The sequence below is a fragment of the Sander vitreus genome, chromosome 13 (genome assembly GCF_031162955.1).
Source record: "Sander vitreus isolate 19-12246 chromosome 13, sanVit1, whole genome shotgun sequence".
Taxonomy (NCBI): domain Eukaryota; kingdom Metazoa; phylum Chordata; class Actinopteri; order Perciformes; family Percidae; genus Sander; species Sander vitreus.
This window is the reverse complement of record NC_135867.1, coordinates 7813071-7837473: the sequence shown is the minus strand read 5'-3', so window position 1 is coordinate 7837473 and position 24403 is coordinate 7813071. Positions and strand designations below refer to the sequence as shown.

Genomic DNA, 24403 nt, shown 5'->3' with positions numbered 1-24403 from the left:
ATTTACGTGCATGCAAACTTTAAATGGAGCAGTTCTTTCAAGGTATTCTTAAACAACTGGTTGAACTAACTAGGAGTGGAAAACGCTTTATTTCTATCTTCATATTATGTTGTAATATAATTATTCTTTGGTGTTGGTTCCACACGGTGGGAGCGTTGTATCATAGAAATATTACGTCCTGAATTTACGCCTGTGACCATACGGTGGCAGCACAAGCAGGACAAAATACAAAGAACAAAAATACTTGACTCTTACTCCCCAAAAGGTTATTTTGAAAATGGGACTTGTTTCACTTCTGTTTGTGCTAGTTATATAATATAACCCCTACCCCCTGTCTTGTATTCCCAATAAGTAATTTGTACCTCTACTACATTTCAGAGGGAAATGTATACTTTTTAGCTGACAGCTGAAGTTGCTGCAGATAAAGATTTCACATATAAAGTTTCTGAATTATAATGAATTGTCATAGATTAAAACAGTTTATAAAGAAGTTAAAGTTAGCTCCAGATTGATAAACCACATCACCAAAATAATGCTTTCACATGAATGCATCAGTTAGGCAGGTTATGGTTACCGAGGACCATGGGGGTCTTTTAGGAGGAGGTGGATCCAGGACTCTGAGGTTCCAGGGGGCACCTAAGTGGCACAGCGTTAAAGATCAGAGATCTTTAAAGCAGGTCTAAGGCTCTTGGAGGGTAGAAGGGGGTTCCAGGGTTCTTAAAGGGGTTATAGAGTTCTGTGGGGGTCTTCTTAAGGTGCTTCAAGAAGTCCTTAAGTGGATACCAAAGCCTGTTGAGAGTCACGACTTCTTAAAGAGAATTCAATTTGTATGAGGAGTCCTTGTGTCCTTACTCTGTGGGTGGAAGAGGGGTCCCCCTTCTCTGTCTGGCCCCTGGCCCCTATGAGAAGCTGGGCACACCATTGTGGATTGTGTTTTTTTTATCCATAGTTTGAGTGGTTTTTGAGGTTTCAGGTGTCAGTGAAGAAGTTTGTGTTTGTGTGTGTGTGTGTGTGTGTGTGTGTGTGTGTGTGTGTGTGTGTGTGTGGTCTTGATACTTAATCTACGTGATCTATGTGAGTCTGCAACATGACAAACGAATGAACAGATGAACTGTCAGAGCAGGTGTAGTAAAATGTTGAGCAGAAATCCTTCATCCCGAGGACATAAAAGAGAAAGAAAAAGAAGGGTTTCGAACAGGTTTCTACCGATGGTAGCTTTTCTTCCTCCCCTTCCCCTCCTCAGTCTGTCCTGTAAACCTGTCCAGACTCATCGTCATAATCTCTCCCTGCTGTTATTTTCATAAACTCCTGTCACCTGTCCTCACTGAGCCCGAGGCAACAGAAGCCTTCCACACCTGACACAATAACACAGACCGACAGGGAGACGGTAACAAGTGCAGCAAAAAGATCCAAGAATAAAAGTCAAGGAGGAGGTTTGAGGGGATTGGGAATACTTCTAAGGGGTTCTAAGGGTGCTCAGGGTACTACTTTGTCAGTGTTCCTTGAGTTCATATACTTTCAGGGTCCTTGAAGGATTTTAGCAACTCTTAGGAAGGTATTAGAGTTTCTTGGGTGAGACTTTTTTTTCTTAAATTATGGCGGCAGGGGTCATTAAAGATATTCCAATGGTCATTTATTAAGAGGTTGTAATGTTCAGTGGTTTTAGGTCTTTTTAAAACATGTCTAGTTATTGCAACACAAAATCTCGTAAAAATACGAGATTTTAGGCTGCTAGTATAGGACAACGTATAAGCCGTTGCTCTATACACGTAATCCACCGGCAATCCTTGCCGTTCCCAAAACGGGCCGGTCCCACCGGTCTTACTTTTTAATTCTCTTTATATGCTTATATAGAATGTCATACAGTTTCAACAATGCATCTTCAGTATTTAAAAGAAAGGCAACATCAAAAAGAAAGGTCTTCAGCCTTGATTTAAAAGAACTGAGAGTTGCGGCGGACCTGCAGTTTTCTGGGAGTTTGTTCCAGATATGTGGAGCATAGTTCTTGGATGGTTCCAGTATTGAGGCAGTTTCAGTGTTACTAGAAGGAGTTTCAGGGAATTCCAGGGACACCAAATATACCATATACTATATTAGGGATTTTCAAATGTCCTTGGGCAGATATCATTGAGTTCTTTGAAATGGCTGTGTGCATCGTTAAAGAGGTTCTAGGTGACATAGGTGGTTTAAGAGGTCTGTGTGTCCTAATGCGTGTCCTGTATGAAGGTTCTGCAGGATAAATTCACACAGCACAATCTTTTTAATTGACCAAAACCATATTAGCAGGGGAGTTTCTCTGCATCTCACCTCATTAGAAGAATAACTCCAGGTGAGCTGTCCTGATGGTCTCACCTATAACGGGAAAAAACAGAGACGTCTCAGCAGAGGGGACTGTGGTTGTTTGGGGTTAAACTTGATCAGATGTGGTTTCACTTCAATGGACGCGAAAGGAAACATACGGGTCATCTTCATTAAAGCTGTCAAGATACCATAACACATCACTCTCGTTTAATTTCTCTTGTTTAAAAGACATTTTCAAGAAGTTATTGGTTTCACTCAGCAGAAAAAGTCTCGACAATTGTTGAAACGAGCCGATTTATATTGGATGCAGGTGAAATGATCTCCTGTTTGCTGTTTATATGCAAATGATCATCCATGCTTTTATCTCGTCTCGTTTAGATTATTGTAACAGTCTTTTTACATGTTTGAACAAGAAACGGCTTTATCGTCTGCAGGTTGTTCAGAACTCTGCTGCGAGGCTTTTAACTCACACAAGCAAAAGAGCGCACATCACACCTGTTACGGCATCACTTCACTGGTTACCAGTTCATTTTAAAATTCTGGTCCTTACTTTTAGAGCCTTGCTCCTCCTTATATGTCTGACCTGATACAGCGTCACACTTCTTCCCGGTGTGTCTGAGGTCATCAGGTCAGATGTTAGCGGTCCCCCGCACTCATTTTAAAACCACAGGGGATCGATCTTTTTAGGCAGTGGCACCCAGGCGGTGGAATGCACTGCCGCTCTCTTTACACTGTTTAAATGCTGTCGATTCTTTAAAAAAAAGCAGTTGAAGACTTGGCTATTCAAACAGGCTTTTAATCTGATTTGATGTACCTATGTTTTCCTTGTATTCTTATGTCTTCTATTCATCATATTCCAATTTATTGTAAAGCACTGTGATTTTTATCTGTGAAAAAGTGCTATATAAATAGTAAAAAGTGAGGCAGGCAGCCGTCAGCCTGGCGGTTAGCGGGCCGACCGCACACAACGCAGCGCTTTGCCAGCAGCTCTGTCAGTCCTCTGGCTACGTGCCGATGCCTCAGAGGAACCTGACAGGTCTTATTCACAGAGGATTACATTCACATCATGGAGGCATGAAGAAGAGCTGCTGAGGGGTTGCTCTGCACACTATCATTTAATATCTGTTAATGATTATCTGTTGTCTATTAAAACACAATGTATAAGATATTTGTATGCATATATATCAGTATTAATATATGTAGGCTATAAGAATGTTTCAATGCCACAGAATTGTATTGTTCTTGTGTGTCTGCAATGACTCAGCCCTGCTGGTAATTGGCTTCGTGTGTTCAATCAATCCAGAGCCGATAGGTGCACCTATAGAGTAACCCATATGACTCATCATGCATGCTTTATCTTGCACTTAGAAACGTTTTTGCATTTGTACAGCCCTTTAATTGATCAATATAACATTTTATGAGCCTCGATGGGGTCTTGCTCTCTTTCTGCTGTCATATTGGTTCCGAAACAGGCCTATATGTTAGTGTTAGCATGTTTGACTTCCTCCATTTTAGAAATAAAATGGAAATTTCACACTGAGCTGATAAAATGCAGTAAAACGAAAAAAAACTGAATTAACGTGGATAAGTTCTTATACGGGCAGCCCGACTGGTAGGAGACATGCTGAGACAGGAACACTGCAACACACACAGATGTAATCAGGACGTTATGGCAGTTATGGTGGTAATCGTTGCATAATAAAACTGTCTTGTGGTAGCACCCTGTTACACCTTAACAGTTTGTGGATATATTCATTACTCCAATAAAACTGTTAGATTTTGTGTCATATAGCCTAATTATAATTACAAAAATGAAAGTGTTTGAGTCATTTGTGGCTTCCAACATGCTGTTAAAATTAACTTAACTAGAACACTGATAATTTCAGGTCTTAAAGATGCAATAAAGCATCTGTAGGGGAGACCGGGTACAGTTGTAACGCTACCAATTCCATGAATCAGGGATAAGAAAGGAGTCATGTGACAGTTTCCTCAGGCTTCCTTTATGATCCCACATGGAGGTTTTCCAGTCTGTGTAGCTATCTCTCCTGAAGCTACAGAAGAAAATCCAATTCTGAGGTAAGAAAGTAAAAAAAGATTTTGTTTAGTACTTCTACCGTTGTAGATAATGTATGAGTTATATCAGGTCAAACTGTAGTTTACACACAAGTAGTGGGTAGGTTGTAATAAAGGACCACCTTGTATTTGTCATCTCTCACAAAGTCTGATATAGTTAAACTAATTTAAATCGTTGCCATTTGTAGCAGACAAATGTAGGTACTTTGCCTAAAAGTGGATGCCAAAAACAGGAGCGAAGACACGAGGGCTGGGGAAGGGTGACGAGGGCAGGAATAGGATGAGGGAATTGGGAGCAAGGGTAGGATGGCGAAGGCAGGTAGGATGGTGAGGGAGGACAGGCGATAGGGCGAGGGACTCAGGGGCAGAAGCTAGGATGGTGAGGGAAGACAGGGGATCGGTAGGATGGCGAGGGCTCTTACTGGGATAGGATGACATCCCACCGGGGCCGAGGAGGAAGCACTGGAGTCCGGGGAACAGGGAGAGTCCAAGAGGGGAAGGCTGGGAGCAGGAGCGGAGGCAGGGTGAAGTGGAGAGCCGCGAGGAGGGGGACCGAAGGGTGAAGCCAGCTTACTGGAAGCGGAGTGTGGAGCTGATGACTGCGGGAAGAAACACGGAGAGGTAAGGACAGGCACAAAGTAACAACAGTTACGTCTACAACTATTAGAAGGGCGCGCTTGTAGCGCTTGTCACCAGTATGGCGGAGACAACGATCCAGCAAGGATGGTGAGTGGAGCTGGGGTTGAAGTACTGAGCTTGATTGCAGATGGAAGGCAGGTGTGAGCGGCGAGGGAAGGTGATGGTGGAATGAGGAACAGGTGTGCGTGGTCAGCTGGCAGTAGCAGGCAGGAGGAGGGAAAACACAGGAGACACAGGGAGAGGCAGGACCAACAGAGACACAAAAAAAAGAACTTGAAAACTGGAAACAAAAACCCAAACCACAGCACAACGCTTATCAATATCTTCCCCATCAGTCAGGCACTAGATCTGACCATAATTACACGTGTGCTTTCCATAAACTGCCGTTGGCCTATTATTTCAGTTGCAACCCTGGCAGTGAAAGCGATCGTGAGAGCAAATAAAAAATAAATAAATAAATAAAATAAAATAAATAAAATATATATATATATAAATATATATTTATTTATTTATTTTATATATATATATATAAAATAAATATATATATATATATTTATTTATTTATTTTTTATATATATATATATATAAAATAAATAAATATATATATATATATATAAAATATATATATATATTTATTTATTTTATATATATATATAAACATAATTCAAACCAATGTACGCATTGGCAACACACGGCTCAAGATGCCGGTAGCCTATATGTAATTCCCTCCCATTAAAATCTATATATTTCATAAAAAATACTCATCCCTCTCCCCTCCCCCTCTCTCTCTCTCTCTCTCTCTCTCTCTCTCTCTCTCTCTCTCTCCGCGCACCGAGCTCCGCCTGATCTTCAAAGAACGGTGATGCCGTTATCTATCGAGTATTGATTGGTCAGTAGGCGTTGCTTTTACACAGTTGATCTCTAATCTCCAATTTAACCTGCTCCCGACCAGGTTAGGTGTTCAGCATAAGTTACCACGGCGATTGAACCTTGTAACAAGTGATCCACCGTCGTGGTACAGAAAACCCTGGGTTGAACCTGAAGTTACCTAGTTCACGTCAAATCTTGCTTCGTAGTAGCCTACAGGCCTCTGATCATTTTGCCTTTAATTGTTGCCTTACCCCCGAGTCTGAAATTCAAATCATGTGTGGCATGTGGCAGTAAACAGACGGCACACTTTCAGCCCTCCTCCTCATGTTGTGTCATAAACAGTTTGATAAAATCTATCAGATCTTTGACGACTGATGTGTGTGTGTGTGTGTGTGTGTGTGTGTGTGTGTGTGTGTGTGTGTGTGTGTGTGTGTGTGTGTGTTGTGCTGCTGGCTTTGTTTTTCTGCTAATAGGCCTATCTTTAAAATCGTTGATAATGATTACATTGTTTTTATCTTTAATTTCAAAGTCGATGTGTTGACGAGCTCTATCATCCGAAAACAAAACATGCATTAAAAATGTTGCATTCGGTTCAGTACATTAACCTCAGTTCTGAAATGTTGATGTGTCATTAACATTTCTGTTTGTTTTAGTATGTGAGGAAGCTTAAGCTTCCTCACATACTAAAACAGACAGTCTTCTCATCGCTCTACACAGATCTCATATTTTCAGCTCTTAATGCTTTGTGTATCCTACTTCATCATTTATTGACTCAAGCCATTTTCTCATATGCATTCATGAAGTTTCCCTTTCACACATGTAGCACACAACAGGAGCTTGTTCGTGCCAGATGCGTTCTCGCCTACTGGAAATACTCCGTTTGGTTTAAAGGGGTATAGCGTGCAGGAGGCAGGACATGACATGGCGCAGATTACACCGCGGTCACGTAGCCGGTTCGTAATTTGTTCAGGATTCTGGAAAGTGAAAACAAAACGGAAGAAATTCAGTTTAAAACTTGTTGGTCGGACAAAAATTAGGATTTATAACATGAAAAAAGGCTATTAGATCGGAAACAATCAGTTGATCAAAAATGAATTTAGATGATTTATTAATTGTCAAAAGTAATTTCAAAACAAGTGAAAATACCAGATACACACACACACACACACACACACACACACACACACACACACACATTTCTTTGTTTATTGTGACAATAAGGATCATACGTTTCTGTGATGATGACAAGCACGTGTGTGTGTGTGTGTGTGTGTGTGTGTGTGTGTGTCCTGAAGGCAGAGATGTCTGAGGACCTAAACAAACGGCACACTTACACTGCTATCGACCTCATTCATTATTCACACACACACACACACACACACACACACACACACACTCTCTCTCTCTCTCTCTCTCTCTCTCCTCATGTTGTGTGTAAACAGCTGGACTCTGCAGTCTTTCAGCAGTATTGATCTATTGATGTGGTATCAGTCACTCAGAGAGTGTCGTCTGTTTACTGTCACGTGCACATCAATGGACAACGGCATGACTAAACATACAGCGTGGACACACACACACACACACACACACACACACACACACACACACACACACACACCACATGTAAATTAACCTGGTTTAAACTCAGGCTTTATTAAAAGCTGGAGAAAATGATTATAAACACCTTATAGTAACCTTCAATTAAACTTGAATGGCAAAAGGTTGCTCACATTTAACCACCACCTCCAATGTCAAGAGAAGAAGAACATATAGTGTTTACGCTACATTTGAAATTGAACGCATTTGTCCATTCAGAAGTTACATTTTCAAAACATTTCACACACAGGCCGAAACTGAAAGTCGCCGGCAAAAATGGCACATTTTGTTTGCAAAATGCTCACACACTTGTGGTGTAGTGGAAGTTTTTCGATGCAGCAGGTGTAGATGTTTTAAAATAGGAAGTTGAAACAGAATAAGGACAGTCTAAGACTAAACCAAGTTAGGTTTTTGTATTTTATTAAGTATATTTGCAAATATAGGAGGAACACAATTTCACAAAAGGGCACAACAGCCCCGTGTGGAAAAGTGTCTTCAATGAGTGAACAGAAACACTGAGCTTATATACACGACAAGGAAATGGGAGTGATAACCACACATGTTCTGGTCTAAACATGACTTGGCATTTCTTACAGGCATATCTGAACACAGGATACGATCTAAATCATAAGAGACACCCTGGAGCCTCTGCGTCTCTTCCCTCTTGCCCCACTATCACCCTGGGGGTCACATACCCCGTACATCTCCAACTAGAAGGGAGCACTGGATCTTCACAGAAAGATAGTTTACTGTGACCTTGTACCTTTATTGGTTCAAACAAGGCCTGTACGCATTCGTCTCCAGATTTTGTGTACGCAATCTACATGTGGGAATGATATAAACTCCCTTCCAGCATTGTGAGAGAAACACAAAAAGAAATAATACGAATAATATAGAGAATCATGCTTAAATGTAATTTTTGCCATTACATTCCACTCTTTTGATTACACCATAATCACAATAAACAAAATTACTGTTACGATTCAGAATATATATATCTTATAGCTTCTTCCATGTTCTTCTGTTGTCAGAGATTCGTCCTCTAGCACTTGACAAACCGTAGGAAACAAGTCTTCAGCACTGTTTCGTGTGTGTGTGTGTGTGTGTGTGTGTGTGTGTGTGTGTGTGTGTGTGTGTGTGTGTGTGTGTGTGTAGTCCCTTTCTCGGCTGTTCTGAGCCTCTGTAAGAAAGGAGCATTTAAACATACTGCTTTCCTAAGTCTGATCTATGTCATCATTGATTCAAAAATGTTGTTACATTAGGGTTAGTCAATTCAACAAGGTTCATACAGATAGTTCTAGTGGACAAAGTAAGTACTGATTCCAAACTGTAAACATTTTCTGTTACCAGCAATATTTCATTAAGGATATTACCTAAGTAAGAAAGGTATCATAAAAATATGTACTTAAGGTATTAAAAAGCAATATAGAAAAGTCCTCACATTTTTTGAAAACTGGAAACGATCAAAGCAGTTTTCTGTCAATCAACTAATTGATTTAAGCAACTAATCATTTCAGCTGGACTTGTAGGCCTATATATTTGTTTGATGACAATAAAACATTATATGTCATAAACATATGTTTTATGTACAAAAATTCTTTTCAATTCTTTTTAACCCAAATATGTCAGATTACAATAGCATCTGTAAGCATTTGACTAAACTCTGCTACTGACTCTTTTGTCTTTTGAAGAAATTAGTCATTCCTACAAATGACATAATTTGTCTTTGAAATCAAAAAATCAACTGTTTGTTTATCACCTTTATGATATAAGAAATATTTTATTTAGCCCACACTGGGGAAATTCCCTAGTTACAGTAGCTCAAAATTTCAATCACAAAAATATATTTAGTCTTTGTCAGCTTTATTTTACAACTTCTAATCAACAGCATTTTCGATTTTTTGCACTTCTCTTTTGTATGTTCACAATTTTCATCAGCTTTTGGCATTTTGGAAAAAAGCATATTTTCTCCATTAATAGAAAAACTATCATTTAAATATCCCTCAGATAAAGGCAAGAAGTAAGACAAATATAATTAACTTCTGAGTGAAAGTAACTGTTAAATGTAACTCATATGCAATCCATCAATAGGAAACCCATTATCCTAATTCAAAAGTACATTTAGCTCTCTGGTACCAGCATGAACTGGCTTGTAAGGCAACCTCTTGTTTTTTCTAAACTTTCTCCTAAAGTTTTTTATGTTTGTGTGCTGAAAGCTCAGAGACAGAAGGTCTTGTGGCAGACTCCTCCCTGCTGGAAACGCCTGCTTGTAACCTGAGCCAGTCTCTCTTAGACTGTCATCCAGTGTACTTCTCTATCTCTCTAAAGCTCTTGTTTCCTCTAAGCTTTTCCTGACTGAATTGTTATCCCTTTTATATGCACAAGTAAATTAGTATATTATATATTATTATCTTTATAGTATAAAAGTATTATCTTTTACTGCTTATAAGATTTATCTTTAACTTATATTATATCTTACTTTTCATGTAAACATATAAATATGAGTAAATATTAAATGAATATGTGTATACCATTGTCTCAGTACATTACTCATAATATACATCATTTAAGCATTCACATCAACATTAAACATTTTCATTTAGATGTTAGTTTTAATCATAATCTCCGTGTTAAAGTTATTGATACATGGTTTTAATCATAATGGTTTCAAACCATTTCAGCACTAAACCTCAAACAGCTTCCACAGGTCACCAGGAAAGATGCAGCAACTGAAAAAGACTAGAAAAATACAAATTAAGGTATTCCCCTTTTCAAACCAGGTTTCTAGGAAGTCTTTGAATGGAACATTTATGCCTGTATTTACCCAAAAATAGTTTACTGATGTTTATGTCAGGCTTTACCTAAGCCAAAGTTATTTTTTATCAACTTTTCATCAATCCAATTAAAATTCGAACAGTGAAATGTACTTTAAACATCCAGACACACCAACTGAATACTTATCTTAAAAGTAAAAATAAGTACTTCTAATTATCTTCTCCTAATAGTGTGTGTATTTTCAGAATGTGAGTCTGTGTGCTACTTAACTTCTCAATGCGTCAGATGTGTCAGATCAGGACGGTCCGTCCTGCTGGCCGTTGTCCCATACCTCCAGATAGGCGTCATCAGTTCATCACAGAATGTTCATCAAGGCTTTGGGTAGGGCATGTGGTTTGCTGCTGGCTCTTTGGTTTGCACAGTACATCTCCAGATGCTGAAGTCACAACCATACGGCTAGCACCAGTCCCCCATCCCTTTCCCTCTGGGCCCAGAACTGTAGCCAGACTACAAACCTTTATCGTGTCTAGCTGTGCTGTGGTCTGAGGTGCTGTGATGTTGGTTGTTGTTCTTCTGGGTTGTTTGTCACCGGTCCTGCAGCTGGTAGGGGGAGTGAGATAGACCCGACCGACACATACGAGGCACTGTGTGGCACAAAACAGAACTCCAAAAAGCATTATTTGTTCTTTTTACCAATATTTATCACTTGGAAAAATTTCTACTCATTTTAGTGAACATCAATAATTATAAAACAGCATTTCTTTCCTTCAGGTTTAACTATAAAATCCATACAAATGTGTTGAAAAGGAAACACTGGTTTTTGGAAACTGTTCTCTTTTAGGCTTCAGATTGTTTTAAGGGTTGTGTTTTTGCAAATAGTGCAAGTCAATCAAAACAAAACAAAATTAAAACAAAATTTCTTTAGAGTAGTTTTAAAATCAAAATGATGTGAACACTTTATTTATTAAACACCTATTTGAGGCATGACAAAACTCATGACTCAATAAGCAGCATATATAAATAATGTTTAGTCGGTTTAGCCATTAACACTGTCCTGTGTTACACAGCAAAACCTGTGTAAAAGCAACAAAAAGTTGCAAAAAGTTCAATAAATCATTTTTTTTTTAAAGAAAAAGAAATCACCAAAATAAAATGTTTTCAACATCAATATCAATTAATAATTTAGTTTTAAACAATTTGTGATATAGCAACTGAAAATACAAACAACGTCTTTAGTGCAGCTTTACTAAAAAACTCACTAGAGTACAATATTAAATGAACTGCTTTTAGGATGAAATCTCATATCAACCTGTATTGGTTTCAATATAACCAATAAACTAAGACAAATTAAACAAAAATATGTTGTTTATTATATTTTTGGGTTTGGTTTGCAACACAAAGTAATACTAATTGCTGTCTGGAAGTTCTATATCATTTATGTCAAAGACTGTACCTCAAAATCAATGCTGAACCTAAATTCCACATGCACAACTCGTGTTTTTCTCTTATCTCTGGGTGTGTGTGTGTGTGTGTGTGTGTGTGTGTGTGTGTGTGTGTGTGTGTGTCACTATGGCCTTGCTCCTCTGTAAGCCTAGTCTACAGTGAGGGGTTACCATTCACCTCACTGAGTGTCTCTGCTGCTCTCGTTGTGGTTGTTAGATGTCATCAGGAATTGGTGCCTTTTTTGCAGTGAGATACATTACCAGTTGGTCCTCACACAATGGTGTGTTCGGTGGGTGTCCTCCTCACCCAAGTCCAATGTGTGGAGGTGCTGTAAACAAAATCTCAAAGGGTGACAGGTTAAGTGGCTTGCGCGTGCGCATTTTCATAACCCTCAGTACAATAGGCAGAGCTTTTGTCAAGGGTAGGCATGTTGCATTTTGAATGCAAACCACTATACTTGAGATTTTGGTTGGAATTCTCCATTTTGGAATTATTTCAGTGAGTAGGGCTTTGGCTACTACACTAGCTGTCTGTTTTGACATGACACATGCCTGACAGTATTCTCTATCAAAAATAAAAAATCATTTTATCATTATTATGAAGCAACTGTTTTTCCCTCAATTGTTTTTCAGTGTCTATTCGCACCCCCTTTTTTACACATGAGCTCTACTGCTTGTGCTGAGAGATGAGATGGCAGAGCTCCAAATCAGATAGCATCAGAATCAGGTACAACAGAGAAGCCCACACGGTTCAGGCCAGTGCTAGAGTCTCTGGGAGAAGAAATGTCACAAAATGAAATCAGGCTTAAGAACAGTGCATCTCAGGATTTGGAACAGGATGTGACACAGGATGTGGAACAGGACGTATGTAATGCTTCCTCAGCGAGGATAATGAATCGAGTATAGCAGAGAAATTTGCAACCGGACGGAGTTTGTCGCCGTGGTGTTGTAGCAACACAGAGGTCACGCAGCTCTTGTGCTTGTCAACGGTCTGCATAAACTGTTTTTTAGGGATCTGGCAGTCCCAGTGTCGGGGTAGACTGCAAAGCCACTTTCATATTCACGAACGCTTCATCAGCTTCAGGCATCCAAGAGTTTTGTTTGGTTTGATGTAAACTGAGACCCTTACCATGGATCAGGGAGCTCAATGGAGCTTCCATAATTGCATAAATAGAAATAAACATATGTAATAGGCGCATATTCCCAGTAGGACAATCATTTTTCTAAATTATATTTTTGGGAAAGTTCCACTTAGTTACTTATATGTTTGGGTGAGATGGATTTACCATCAACTGTGATCACATGACCCAGAAAAAAAAAACCTTCCTGTTGAACCAACTGGAGTTTTTCATAGCCTTCTGTGGCAAAAAGGTTTTACAGTGACATCAGGAACGTGCACAGACATTTTAGGTGACAGGCTCAAGTAAAAATCCTAATCGTTAACATTAAACTGAAAAAGCTGCTATTCTGTTAATTTAAAAAAGAATTCTCCCGAAGGAGAAAAGAGCAGGTGCTCAAACCTTGAGAGATGTAGAAAAAACACACAAGGAGTTTGGCACTAAAAAAACGATATTGGTTGTCAGTCAAGCATGCAGCTACAACACAGTCAGTATCAGTCCAAATCACATGTGAGGTTGTCAAACTGTCATTTATGTCGCTGAAGAACCGTTTTGAGCATTCTTCATCAGGCCCTGTAGTAACATGAGCTGTGCAATGCAAGTTGTCAGGTTTCAGTCAGAGGCAGGGCTGATTACAGACGCCGCCTCAGTGAGGACATTTTAGCCATACTGTAATTAACAAATGTGGGTATATCAGATGCATCATTACAAGAAATTCTCAATCCGTCAGGTGTTGAGGTTAAAACAATGTTAAAAGTGCACATTAAATCACGACCAAGCAAAATAAGTGGACATAAATCACACACCAAAAAAGACTGAACTGTCTTCAGTTTCCCATGTACATGAGAAAGGAACAGAGAAATGTTCTTTTACTGCTTGACCTGTAGCCCCAATTGACCAAATAGAATGACCACTAAGCTTCGGTGTCAAATCTTTAGCTCTAATAATCAAGTTTGTAGCACAAGAGTCAACTAAATAAGTGAGTTAACTTTACACTCAATGGTAGGCATTTTCTTGTATGGCCTTCAGAAGATAACATACTATAAGTTGGTTTAACTTTTTAGATTCTTTTTCAGAACTTTCTAACCTATCAGTTGTCCCTAATAGCAAAAAAAAAAGTGTATCAGTGCAAAGCATTTCTTCATTGCATGAAGCGAGTGTGTGTGTGGTTGCAGTAGCCTACCGCATCAGTGGACTCAATCAGAGGGACGTGTTGTTCTCCGTCTGAGGTGGTTTTTTTTTTGCTTTTTCTTCGAGCAGTTATGTACCCAATGTCCAAAGTCCTTGCAGTACCAACACTGGTCTGGGTTGTAGGGCTCATATGTCCGCGCTCCATATGTTGCCCACAAGCCTGTTGTAACATGCAGACAGACGCTTAATTATTAAATTAATATTAAATTAATATTTCTTTCAATCAATCATTAAACAATGGACAACAAAATACAGCTATCAATATTAACCGTTTCAACCTTAATCTGTGCTATATGCCTGTGCCATTTATTGATACTTTAGTTATATAGTATGTCCCCAAAACATGCAGGCAAGCATATCACAGCATGAATTGTAGTATTTCCTCCAAAGATGATTTTACTAGAGATAACAAACGCTGCACTCTGCACCTTTTTTTACACTTTTTTAGATTCCCTGTTGAAGTTTCTTTCTTGTGGTGTCTGTTTTTCCTTGCTGTTTGCTGACTAGCCTGTGATAGTGATTTGAGTTGATTAGGTCTACTGCCTTTACAAGAAATCCCTGTTTTGTCTATTATTTTTGCCTGAGGAAGATCTTGCAGATTGAAACAAGGCCTTTAAATCGTAACTGGAGCCAAGCGGTGTGCAGACATCCTTTATGCCCTGTTGAAATACTGTACAAAAAATAAATAAATAAAAAGGGAGACAAGGGAGAAAGTTTTCTTCAATAATTTTATTCTTGTGTGCAGGTCTTTCCGTGGCCATGAACTGTTGTTGGCAAGATGCAGTAAGCACATCGACTAGATACATTTAGACATTCATTATGGTACAGCTTTTGTACAGCTTTCTTTCCTTACCAAAGAATCAACAAAGAATTTCACCCAAACTCATAAATACTCATAAACAAAAAATATGTATTGTACTGCATCAGATTTTTCCATGTCATTTTTCTTGACCTAGTCTAGGTTAGTTAGTTATATTTTACTTCTGTGTCATGCCAAACATTTTGGCCCATCCCACATGGGATTACAAGACACCACAAACTTACTTATTTAACAAACGTCTTCCTGTCGCATATACAAATCAAATCTAGGACTGATTGCTGAGCTGAGCTGTGCACAGGAGTTTCACACAGGTGCATTGGAGATTCATAACTATGCAAGTCATTTTTATCAGCTGTGAATAGATGTTTCTTTTGTTTAACACAGTTACTCCAATAGAGTTTTGGGTCTTTCTATGAGAGCTGTGTAAACTTCTTTTGAAAAAAGGTGTGAAAAATGTGTGAAACCAATAAAAAATGGGTTAACACCTCTGCTGTGCTGAGAGGGTGAGGATGAAGATCAAGTGGTTACCAGCTAAGCCTTATCGATCGAGAAAATCTATTATATTATACTGCAAGTGTTGATGGAGTTTTGATCTCTTTAGACTCCTTTCTCTCTCACTGTTAGTGTAAAATTGTAATGTCACAGCTGGTGGAGCTCATTTTAATTACTTTATATACTGCTGGGTAGTTTGTGAATTATCCTTCGGAGACATTCTTAAACTTAGTACAGTACTTGAGTAAATGTACTTAGTTACTTTCCGTAACTGAACAGTTTAACCTACAATATAACACTCTTAAAAGGGCCATTCTGCATGAGGGCTATATTTACTTGAAGTATATTTAGTTTATTACTTGAAGAACACAACATAACAATCTCAACTCAAGGGCCATTTATCCTCTGATGAAGACAGTGTGATATGGTCATAAGCTCCAAAGCAAGTGAGTAAGTGGCATTTTCTTTAACGTTAATTGAAGAAAAATTCTTAATTTGTTATATCTGTTGTACCTTGAGATCTCAGGTTGTTTTTCCACTTCTTTCTGACATTAAATTAAATTCACTGTCTGTGGGAAATTTAAGTACTGCTCTTCGGTCAGTTGTTACGTGGGAATTGCTGACTGTAACACTCAGAGCTGTTATCTACTTCATCATCTCTGCTGTCGACTCGTCCTGCACACAAAACTGCTGAGTCACTGAAGCAAAGTCAAACAGACAGAAAACAGGTCGGGATTTCCTCCTTGTGGATCGCAGGACTCAGCAGATTCTCAAACCACAGTAGGACTGTTTGTCTGTTTGTTAGTTTTGTTGTTTGTTTGAAGGTGCTGATGTCATCATCCTTCACCCGGTGGATCTTTGTGGGAAATAGAGGACTGTACTTCACTGTTCTTCTGTACTGTACTGCAATTCTTTACCGTACTCCACTACATTTCTGTAATGTACTCCACTGCGTTTCTTTACCATAGGCTACTCAACTGAGTTTCTTTTTTTTACTGTAGGCCATCTTTACTGTATTCTTTACTGTACTGGCTGCGTTTTTTTTACCGGCCTCCACCTTGTTTTTTTCTGACAGGCAGACCCCATGTGGTGAGGGTGGGCAGACACACCTCTTCCACCCTCATCCTTAAGATCGGAGCACCCCAGGGCTGTGTTTTGAGTCCCCTGCTGTACTCGCTGTACACACATGACTGTAGCCACTTTCAATTCCAACACTATCAACATGTTTGCTAATTACACAGCTGTGGTGAGCCTGATCACAGACAACAAAAAGGCCTACCTTAAAGTAAAGGATCTGCTGGTGTCAGGACAACAACCTACTCATGAATGTCAGCAAGATTAAAGAGATGATAGTGGACTTTGGGAAGAAGCAGGGAAGTAATTACACCCCCCTTAACATCAATGGGTCCTCCGTAGAGAGGGTTCACTTCAAGTAACATAACTTGGTGTCCACAACACAGAGGGTCTGACCTGGGCACTATATCGACGACAATTCATTTAGGGGATTGCTCTGGTGCCGCCGGAAGATCTGCAGAATGTCCCTCATTTTCAGTGATGAAGTTTACAGTGATGTTAGCCTGTTGAAGAAGCTAACAGTAATGTTAGCCGGTTGGAGATGCCAACAGTGATGTGTGAGAAGCTAACATTGATGTGTAAGAAGCTAACAGTGATGTTGGAGAAGCTAACAGTGATCTGTGAAAAGCTAACAGCGATGTTAGCCACAAAGGCTTACAGCTGATTTCTTATACAGAAGATCCTGTTATAGGGTGACCGCGACAGTCCTGATTTTGAGTTGCTTGTCCCGAGTCCCGACAAAAGCCTCTCGGGACGCTAAAATGTCCCGGTTTACACCAACCGCTATGAAATTTTCCCGGTTGTCAGTGATTACATAGCCGACGTGGTCTTATTATAGCCCGATCATTAACTAAACCCATGTAGAAAGACTAATAAAGCATCCAGCATATGATTTTAAAATGTGTGTGTGTGTGTGTGTGTGTGTGTCAGTCAATCATAGCGGTCTGCGTCTGCATAATCTGTGCAGCCAACGTTACAATGTATATTTGTAAGAATTGTTGCAATGCCTCATGTTATCTGCCGCTTTTTAAGCGCTGTGAAGTTGGCTGGACGTTTGATATTCAGTTAATATTCAATTTTAACTTCCCCTGCGTCGAGATCAACAACGCAATTCAGGTCAGTGACGTGATCAGGGTCAAAGAAAGTTGACAATATTACAGAGTATCAAGATTAAACAACTACAATTATTATTGCTAGAGATTTGTATCCAGCATAAAGCCTCATAGCACTTAATCTGCTAGGTTCTGTGTAGGGGACCGTCGACAAATTACCGTTTTGGTAGATCGGCAATGACAGTAGGGATGCAACACTTTGAAAACATATTCACTAATAATTCGTTTTCATGATGATTGCATTACTTCCCAATACGTACAGTTCAGTTATTATTATTTCTGGAAAATATGAAATAAAAATCTAATTCTCTCATTCTGATTTCTGTAGTAGGCTACTTCCCAATCACTCACTGCTACTTACTACAGGTCACGGTTTCCTGAAAAGACAATTCATATGGAAGCAGGACTCAATTTTCTCTGAAAAATATGACCTGGGCTGGCTCATGTTCACGTTAAAAAGCGTGTGCGTGCACGAGCGTGTGCGTGACTACGGTCATGCGCAAAGTGTCCCGGTTTTAGTTCCGGGAAATCTGGTCACCCTATCCTGTTAGCGTCTCATTCTGGGACAGAAGGAGTTACATTAACTGTTAAAATAGCAGCCTGTTTGATTTTATACTTTATTGTTAGAAAAGGAAGTGCCACAGTTCATGTATTGCTAGTTTATTGCTATTTACATAATTTTTTTGTATTTACATAATTTTTTTACATAGTGTTTCTTTGGTTTCTTTGTTTATTTAGCCTACTTATTTTTTTATTATTTTACTTCTTAATTTGTAATTTTAAAACATTGATTGGTTGTAAAAACAATCAACTACTTCCTCGTTTATGTTGTCTTTTTACTTTTAATAAATAATATCGGACGATGATGTCTTAGTGATTGGTTTATATTTCGTTTTGTTACTAAATAAACTAAACTCTAAGCTTTTTTCATCCAGACCATTCAAAATCGTTGTATTTTTGTAGTTTTTTTTTTGTTTTGTTTTTATTACAAACACAAACTGATATTCACACTATAAAAAACATTCACCCACCAAAAAAATTATAAATACAAACGTTCCCAAACTTTTTACAGCTAGCGTAGTGCATTCTGGCTGGTTTGAACATCCACCTGGAGACATTTTACACATTTTAAAAAATACTTTACAAAGTTTAAAATTCAACATCAGATTCACATCAGTTCTCAGTGTAAACACAAGACGTTTTCTGGAAGTATCACTATCAGTTTGTGTCACTGCTGGAGAACAAGAGAGTCGAGGGGCAGATTATCAGCGAAGCCCCCAGAGGAGAGAGGCCCACACTGAAGCTGCAGCAGCTGCTGGGCCTCCTGGAAGTCTGTCAGAAGACAAGACGCCGTCTGCAGGTCGACGTAGAGAGGAGGCGACCCGGCCTGGTGGTCGGCGAGGTAGGAGAAGTGTGGGGGACTCAACTGGGAAGACGGGAGGGGAGAAGGAGGAGGTAAGGAGTGATGAAGGGAGGAGTAGAGGGGAGGAGAGGAGCTGCAGGCATCCCACTGCGGCTCCACGGCGCTGGGCGAGTAAGAAGAGGCATATCCCTGAGAAGGAGGAGGGGGTGAAGCATGGTCCGGTACCTGCATGTACAGCTCAGGGGAGCTGACGTTAGAAGGAAGAGGAGGGAGAGGAGGGAGAAGGGAATCCTGGAGGGGACACAGGAAGCTGCTGAGGCCGGGGGGAGTGTCTGAGAGTGCAGGGAGCTCAGTGCTGCCGCCACTGCGGTGTATGCTGGGAATTTTAGGGCTGGGCTCTGACAAGCCGGAGTCCGAGGATGAGGAGGAGGAAGTTTTCCTTCCAGTGGTCACGTTATCTTTCTTACTCGTCCTCTTCCTCTTGCGGCAAAAGTTTCCATTGTCGAACATCTTCTCACAGTTTGGGTCCAGAATCCAGTAGTTTCCTTTACCTGCAGAGAGGACGAGAGGAGGAAAGAGGAAGAGGGAGGTTAAAAAAATAGCAGCAAGTATTTCTCTTCTCTTTTCTGTGAGTACATGAAAGAAAAACACATTTCAGGAGGTTTAAATGTCCAGAAACAAACCGCCTAGCGGTGGCTTTAACATCAGATTCTATGTTTGTCCCTTTAAAAAACACTTTATTTTTTTAATATTCTTTTTTAAAGGCAGGACTATTATAACTGGAGTTTTATTTATCTTTTCACAAAGCCCTGAGCTCCTCTATTGCTTTTTTCACTTTTTATTCAAAATCTAACTATGACCTCAAAGAACAAAAGAACCAGCTGGTTTTTTACCAGTGTCAGACATATTGTTTTTATGGAAAAACTTTGTGGAGTTTGTTTTGGCATAATTTTATTTGTTTGTTAAAAACACCATAAAACAATATTTGACTTGACCTTAATGTAATGTAAAAGGATTTTTTTTTTTTTTAAATGAACTGAAATCAAAAGCTTTGTGGTAAAAAGGATAAAGTGGGATTTAAAGCTCACCTGGGTCACTCTCGTTGCGGGGAACCTTCTGGAAACAGTCATTGAGTGACAGGTTGTGGCGGATGGAGTTCTGCCAGCCGGCCTTGTTGTGGCTATAGAAGGGGAAGTTGTCTGAGACGTACTGGTAGATTTGACTGAGTGTCAGCCTCTGCTCAGGTGCGCTCTGTATTGCCATGGCGATGAGGGCAGAGTAGGAGTAAGGCGGGCGGACCAGGCGCAGCATGTCTTCCGGGGTGGACAAGGAGAACCAGGGGCTGCTGTGGAACAGGGGCCTCTGGAGGCTGTAGAGATAAGGGAAGAAGCCTGGAGGGAGTCCTGTGGCCCCAGAGATGGGGCCTGGCTCTGGGCCTTTGAAGCAGAGGTAAGGGTCGCTGTGGTTGTTAGAAGTTGGGAGCCACGTTGTTGCAGACAGGCTTGCCTCAGGAGGAGCAGGAGGGCTGTACAGACTGAAATCAGACGGATCGAGGCCCAGAGAAGGAAGCTCCTGGTGGGGGAGAGCGCGTCCACACAGGAGGGCAGATGGATCTTTCTCTGTGACAAAGGACGTCATTCTGGAAAGTCTTTTTCTTCCTGTCTTTCTTTCTTCACTTTCCTGTCTCTCTACATAGACATCTGTCTGTGGCAACGTCCTCTTCTGCTCAGCTCAATGTGTGATTATATAAAAATGTGTGTTTGTAGAAGCCACACACACAGCCGATGTCGTCCTCTTGCACCTGTCCACCTGCTGCTGCTCACCTGAGGAACTTATACTCTGCTGCAACGCCCACGGACGAGCTGATTGGCTACTGTGCTATCTCTAATACACACGCACGGATTCACATGCGTAAGTGAGTCACATCCATAAGTGTGTGTGTGTGGTGGGGGTTGATTTGAATAAGAACAGGTTGAATGCCTTCCCTCAGGCAGATAAGAGCCTGAGGATTTAATGCTGAGGTATGTCACACACACACACACACACACACACACACACACACACACACACAGAGCTTGACAAATGAGTGATTGAGGCTCTTTTTACAGTTTTAGACGTTACAGCGTCTTGTCTGGCGAAAGTCACTGATTCTAATAAACACTAAAGATAAAACAAACAGTGACAGTCTAAACTCCTGTTAGAGCCTCCTACAGGCTGCAGCCTCCATCACAGACACAATATGAAAGTGTTGCACAGAACAAACATGTATTTATTTGACATACAAGCAACATCCTAATGATTAATATATTCTTGAGCCCCATTCAGACAGGGTTAATATCACAGGTGGAGACATGAAACACATATATCATTCAGTGGGACTTACACTTCCCAAGGATATCATTATCTCTGATGTGTGACTAAGTTGTTTCTATTGTTGTAGATTTAGGAACTGATGCATTCAAGAAAATAAATTCAAACCACTAAAAGAAAGTATTTATTGTAAAAAATGTAATATACACACAAATATTTGTATATAGTCAGTCAGTTAAGGTTTTACATCTTGCCTCTTTAAGTATTGGCAGCCAAACAGCAAACATGTTATTGCATTGTTGCTACAAATGTCCTTTACATAACACAATCATTTTGATTGATCAGAAATAACTAGGATTAAAATCTCAAATAAGACAAATATAATAATTAAAATGTTATCACTATACACTTATACATATATACTTTTTATGGGAAAGGGTTTTGAGTGACTATCTCATTTTACCTGAATGCATCAGGTAAAATTAGACAAAGAATTAAGCTGAAATGGTAAAGTGAAACCAGCATGTTGTGGGAAAAAACATCTAAAGTTACTATGCTATTGTGTGCCACTGCTCTGTCATATAACAGACATTCCTTTGTGTTTTTGTCACTTAAAACATATTATAGAGGATGCAGTGAGTCCATGTCAGCCACAATAGTCCAGCATTAGCCATCATTGATATATATTGTTATAGCCATCATATCACACAGTTAGTGAGGTTATATTCATTTAATGAACTAATGACTGAATTGATAAATGTATTCAGCCTTTTAAAAACGAACAAACATGCAAATTGTCCTTCAATTAAGCTGTCTGGTGTCATTTTTAACCATACTTTTACTTGAATGTGTCATCAGAGTGAGGTAGGGCTTTTTCATGTGTTTGAAAGTCCAAAGCTCCTAAAGTATATTTTTACTTGGCAACATATTTGCTTTATAGAAAAATATAGCACAAGTTCTAAAGGTAACACTTAAAGGAGTCTTCAGAATGTATGGGGTTTTCTTGAACATCTACCAAAAAGTGTCCTTTACCCTTTAGTTTTATATTTATTTTGCCCCATCTTATTGAAGCAGTCAATAATGGCTCAACTAAAACAAGAGTCTATCTTACTTCACGAAATAAAATTGTCTATTTATTTTAAATCTGCTGATTCAGGGTGTTCAGATTCCTTTAGAAGTGCCTGAATCTAATTTAAAAGAAACTGCAGACTGACAGACCATCAGCTGCTGTTTGAGGTGTCGCCCAAGCTATTGTTCTTAAAACCCCAAACACACCATCAGCATGTCAGCATTCACAGGAGCAATTTAATCCTAATCAAACGGTAACATTGTACTTTAATGTAAACATTTCAGTCTAACTTTGAATGTTTATTTTTCCATGTTCTGAAGTTTGGAATAAATCCCCACAACAAAGCTTAACAGGTCAAGTCATCTGCTGGTTTGGTTTCAACAAATCTTTATAAAGATCCCATAAAACATAGATTAGAGTCACTAATTAAAAAAACAACAACTTTGTTTTAAATGTATTCTTTTTATTGTAAAGCACTTTGTAACTGTGTTTTGAAATGTGCCATATTAAATAAAGTTTGTTTTATTATAAAACAAACTTTATTTTTATTTTAGTAGCCTCCTTTTACTGCTTTTTAAAAAGTACTATATTTCCCTCTGAGATGTAGGAAGGATGAGTACATCATTATTTTTTTTTATTTTGTCAGGTTCCTTATGTATTCAAATCCAGGTTGGTCGAAGTATGTATGTTTTAGCATCAAAATGCTGTTTTCCAACGCCCTTCTAAAAACTTTTTCCCCATGTGACCTTCTGTATAATGACATTGCTATATCCTTATGCTCAATGTATTACCTACAGTAACTAAGACTTGGGTCATTAAGCATCGTACTGTTGTGGACGCCACGTTAGATCTAACCCGAAAGTCACACAGTAACACAAACTAACTAACTGATCAAGGCAATGGAAAAGCAGCAAATGACTGGTTTTGTCTGGTGGCTTTGAATAGAGTAATATACTGCGGGGCAGCAACTTTTCTTTTAGCCAGTAAAAGAAAATATATATCAGTTTGAGTACACTATAGTTGGAATATTTTCTAGTTAACTAGTTTATAAAGTTATCAGAACCTTTCTGAAGCCTGGGTTTCTGTCTGTAGTGGTGGTTATTTTACATCACCTGCCCTCACAACATCATCAGTCAAAACCATCATAAATCCAAGTCACTGACAGCAGAGTGTCTCAGTGTGTCTGGACTGAAGCAGACAGTCGTCTTATCTGTTCACTGCCAACGAGATTAATAATTCACACCTGTGTGTGTGTGCGTGTTGGTGCGTGATGACAGTTGGCGGTGGCAGCAGTAATCTTCGCCCTGCGGTGCCTTCGAAGACGACACAGACAAAACAACACACACAGTCTGAACTATAATTGACTGGGATTATACAGAGAGAGAGAGAGAGAGAGAGAGAGAGAGAGAGAGAGGGAGGGAGGGGGGTGCAGGGGCTCATGGAAAAAAAGTAAGAGATAACCTTTAACTGTCAAATATAGTGCAATTTAAGGTAATCGGCAAAGGGAAAATATTTGTTTCACATTAATGACCTTTAAATAACAACATACAGCATCAACAGTTGGCTCCACAAATTCCTGAATTACTACAGCCTCAATTACTCAACATGTGAATAAATCCCTTAAAACCTCTGATGCTGTTACTAGTACAAATCATACTAACCCTCACTGTTTTAACAGTAATAATTAACGTGGTGTGTTCAGCCTCAATAATGGCTTTGAAAAGGAAACAGACAGCTTGTTTTTCGTCGAGTCATTTTCACCAGTCTCAAGTTGGTTCACAGCAACTTTCCAGACCATCCTCACGCAGAAAACGACCCTTATAGGTTGTTTGTTGAGCAGCTCCTAACAACCCATGAGGAAGCAAGGTGACAAAGTATAAGAGCACCAAACCCAAAACTCTGGCGAGAGTGTGGACATAATAACTGTGCCCTTTGACCTTCCAGTGGAAGTTACGTAGGCAGTAACGAAATCTGAACACAAGAGGTCATCTGGAGACGCATGATAGACACAGGTGTGGTCGGCGATGTGTCTCGGTTCTCCACTTGTGTTTGTATCCCGGAAACATTTTTTTCTTTTTAAGATCTTCCTTGTTTTTTTTTTTTATATTTTTTAAATATACAGAACAGACAAACACAATTGAACAAGACCCAGAAACTA

The 24403-nt window shown here is 39.5% G+C and overlaps 1 protein-coding gene across 1 annotated transcript; it reads right to left on the bottom strand.

Annotated features, from left to right (window-relative positions):
- Positions 1-18260: 18260 nt before the first annotated feature.
- LOC144527540 (forkhead box protein I3-A-like) lies at positions 18261-20667 on the bottom strand. The gene is made up of 2 exons (XM_078265661.1): positions 19955-20667; positions 18261-19417 (listed from the first exon to the last, which is right to left on the bottom strand). Exons 1-2 carry the CDS (start codon positions 20502-20504, stop codon positions 18732-18734), a joined length of 1236 nt encoding a protein of 411 aa, XP_078121787.1. The 5' UTR covers positions 20505-20667; the 3' UTR covers positions 18261-18731.
- Between the last annotated feature and the right edge of the window lie 3736 nt (positions 20668-24403).

What these genes read in the sequence shown, in the direction of transcription:
- LOC144527540 (XM_078265661.1), bottom strand. Translation starts at nt 20,504, where the DNA reads ATGACGTCCTTTGTCACAGAGAAAGATCCATCTGCCCTCCTGTGTGGA. An exon ending in CCGCAACGAGAGTGACCCAG is followed by an intron (nt 19,418 to 19,954) that starts GTGAGCTTTAAA and finishes TCCTCTCTGCAG; the next exon opens with GTAAAGGAAACTACTGGATT.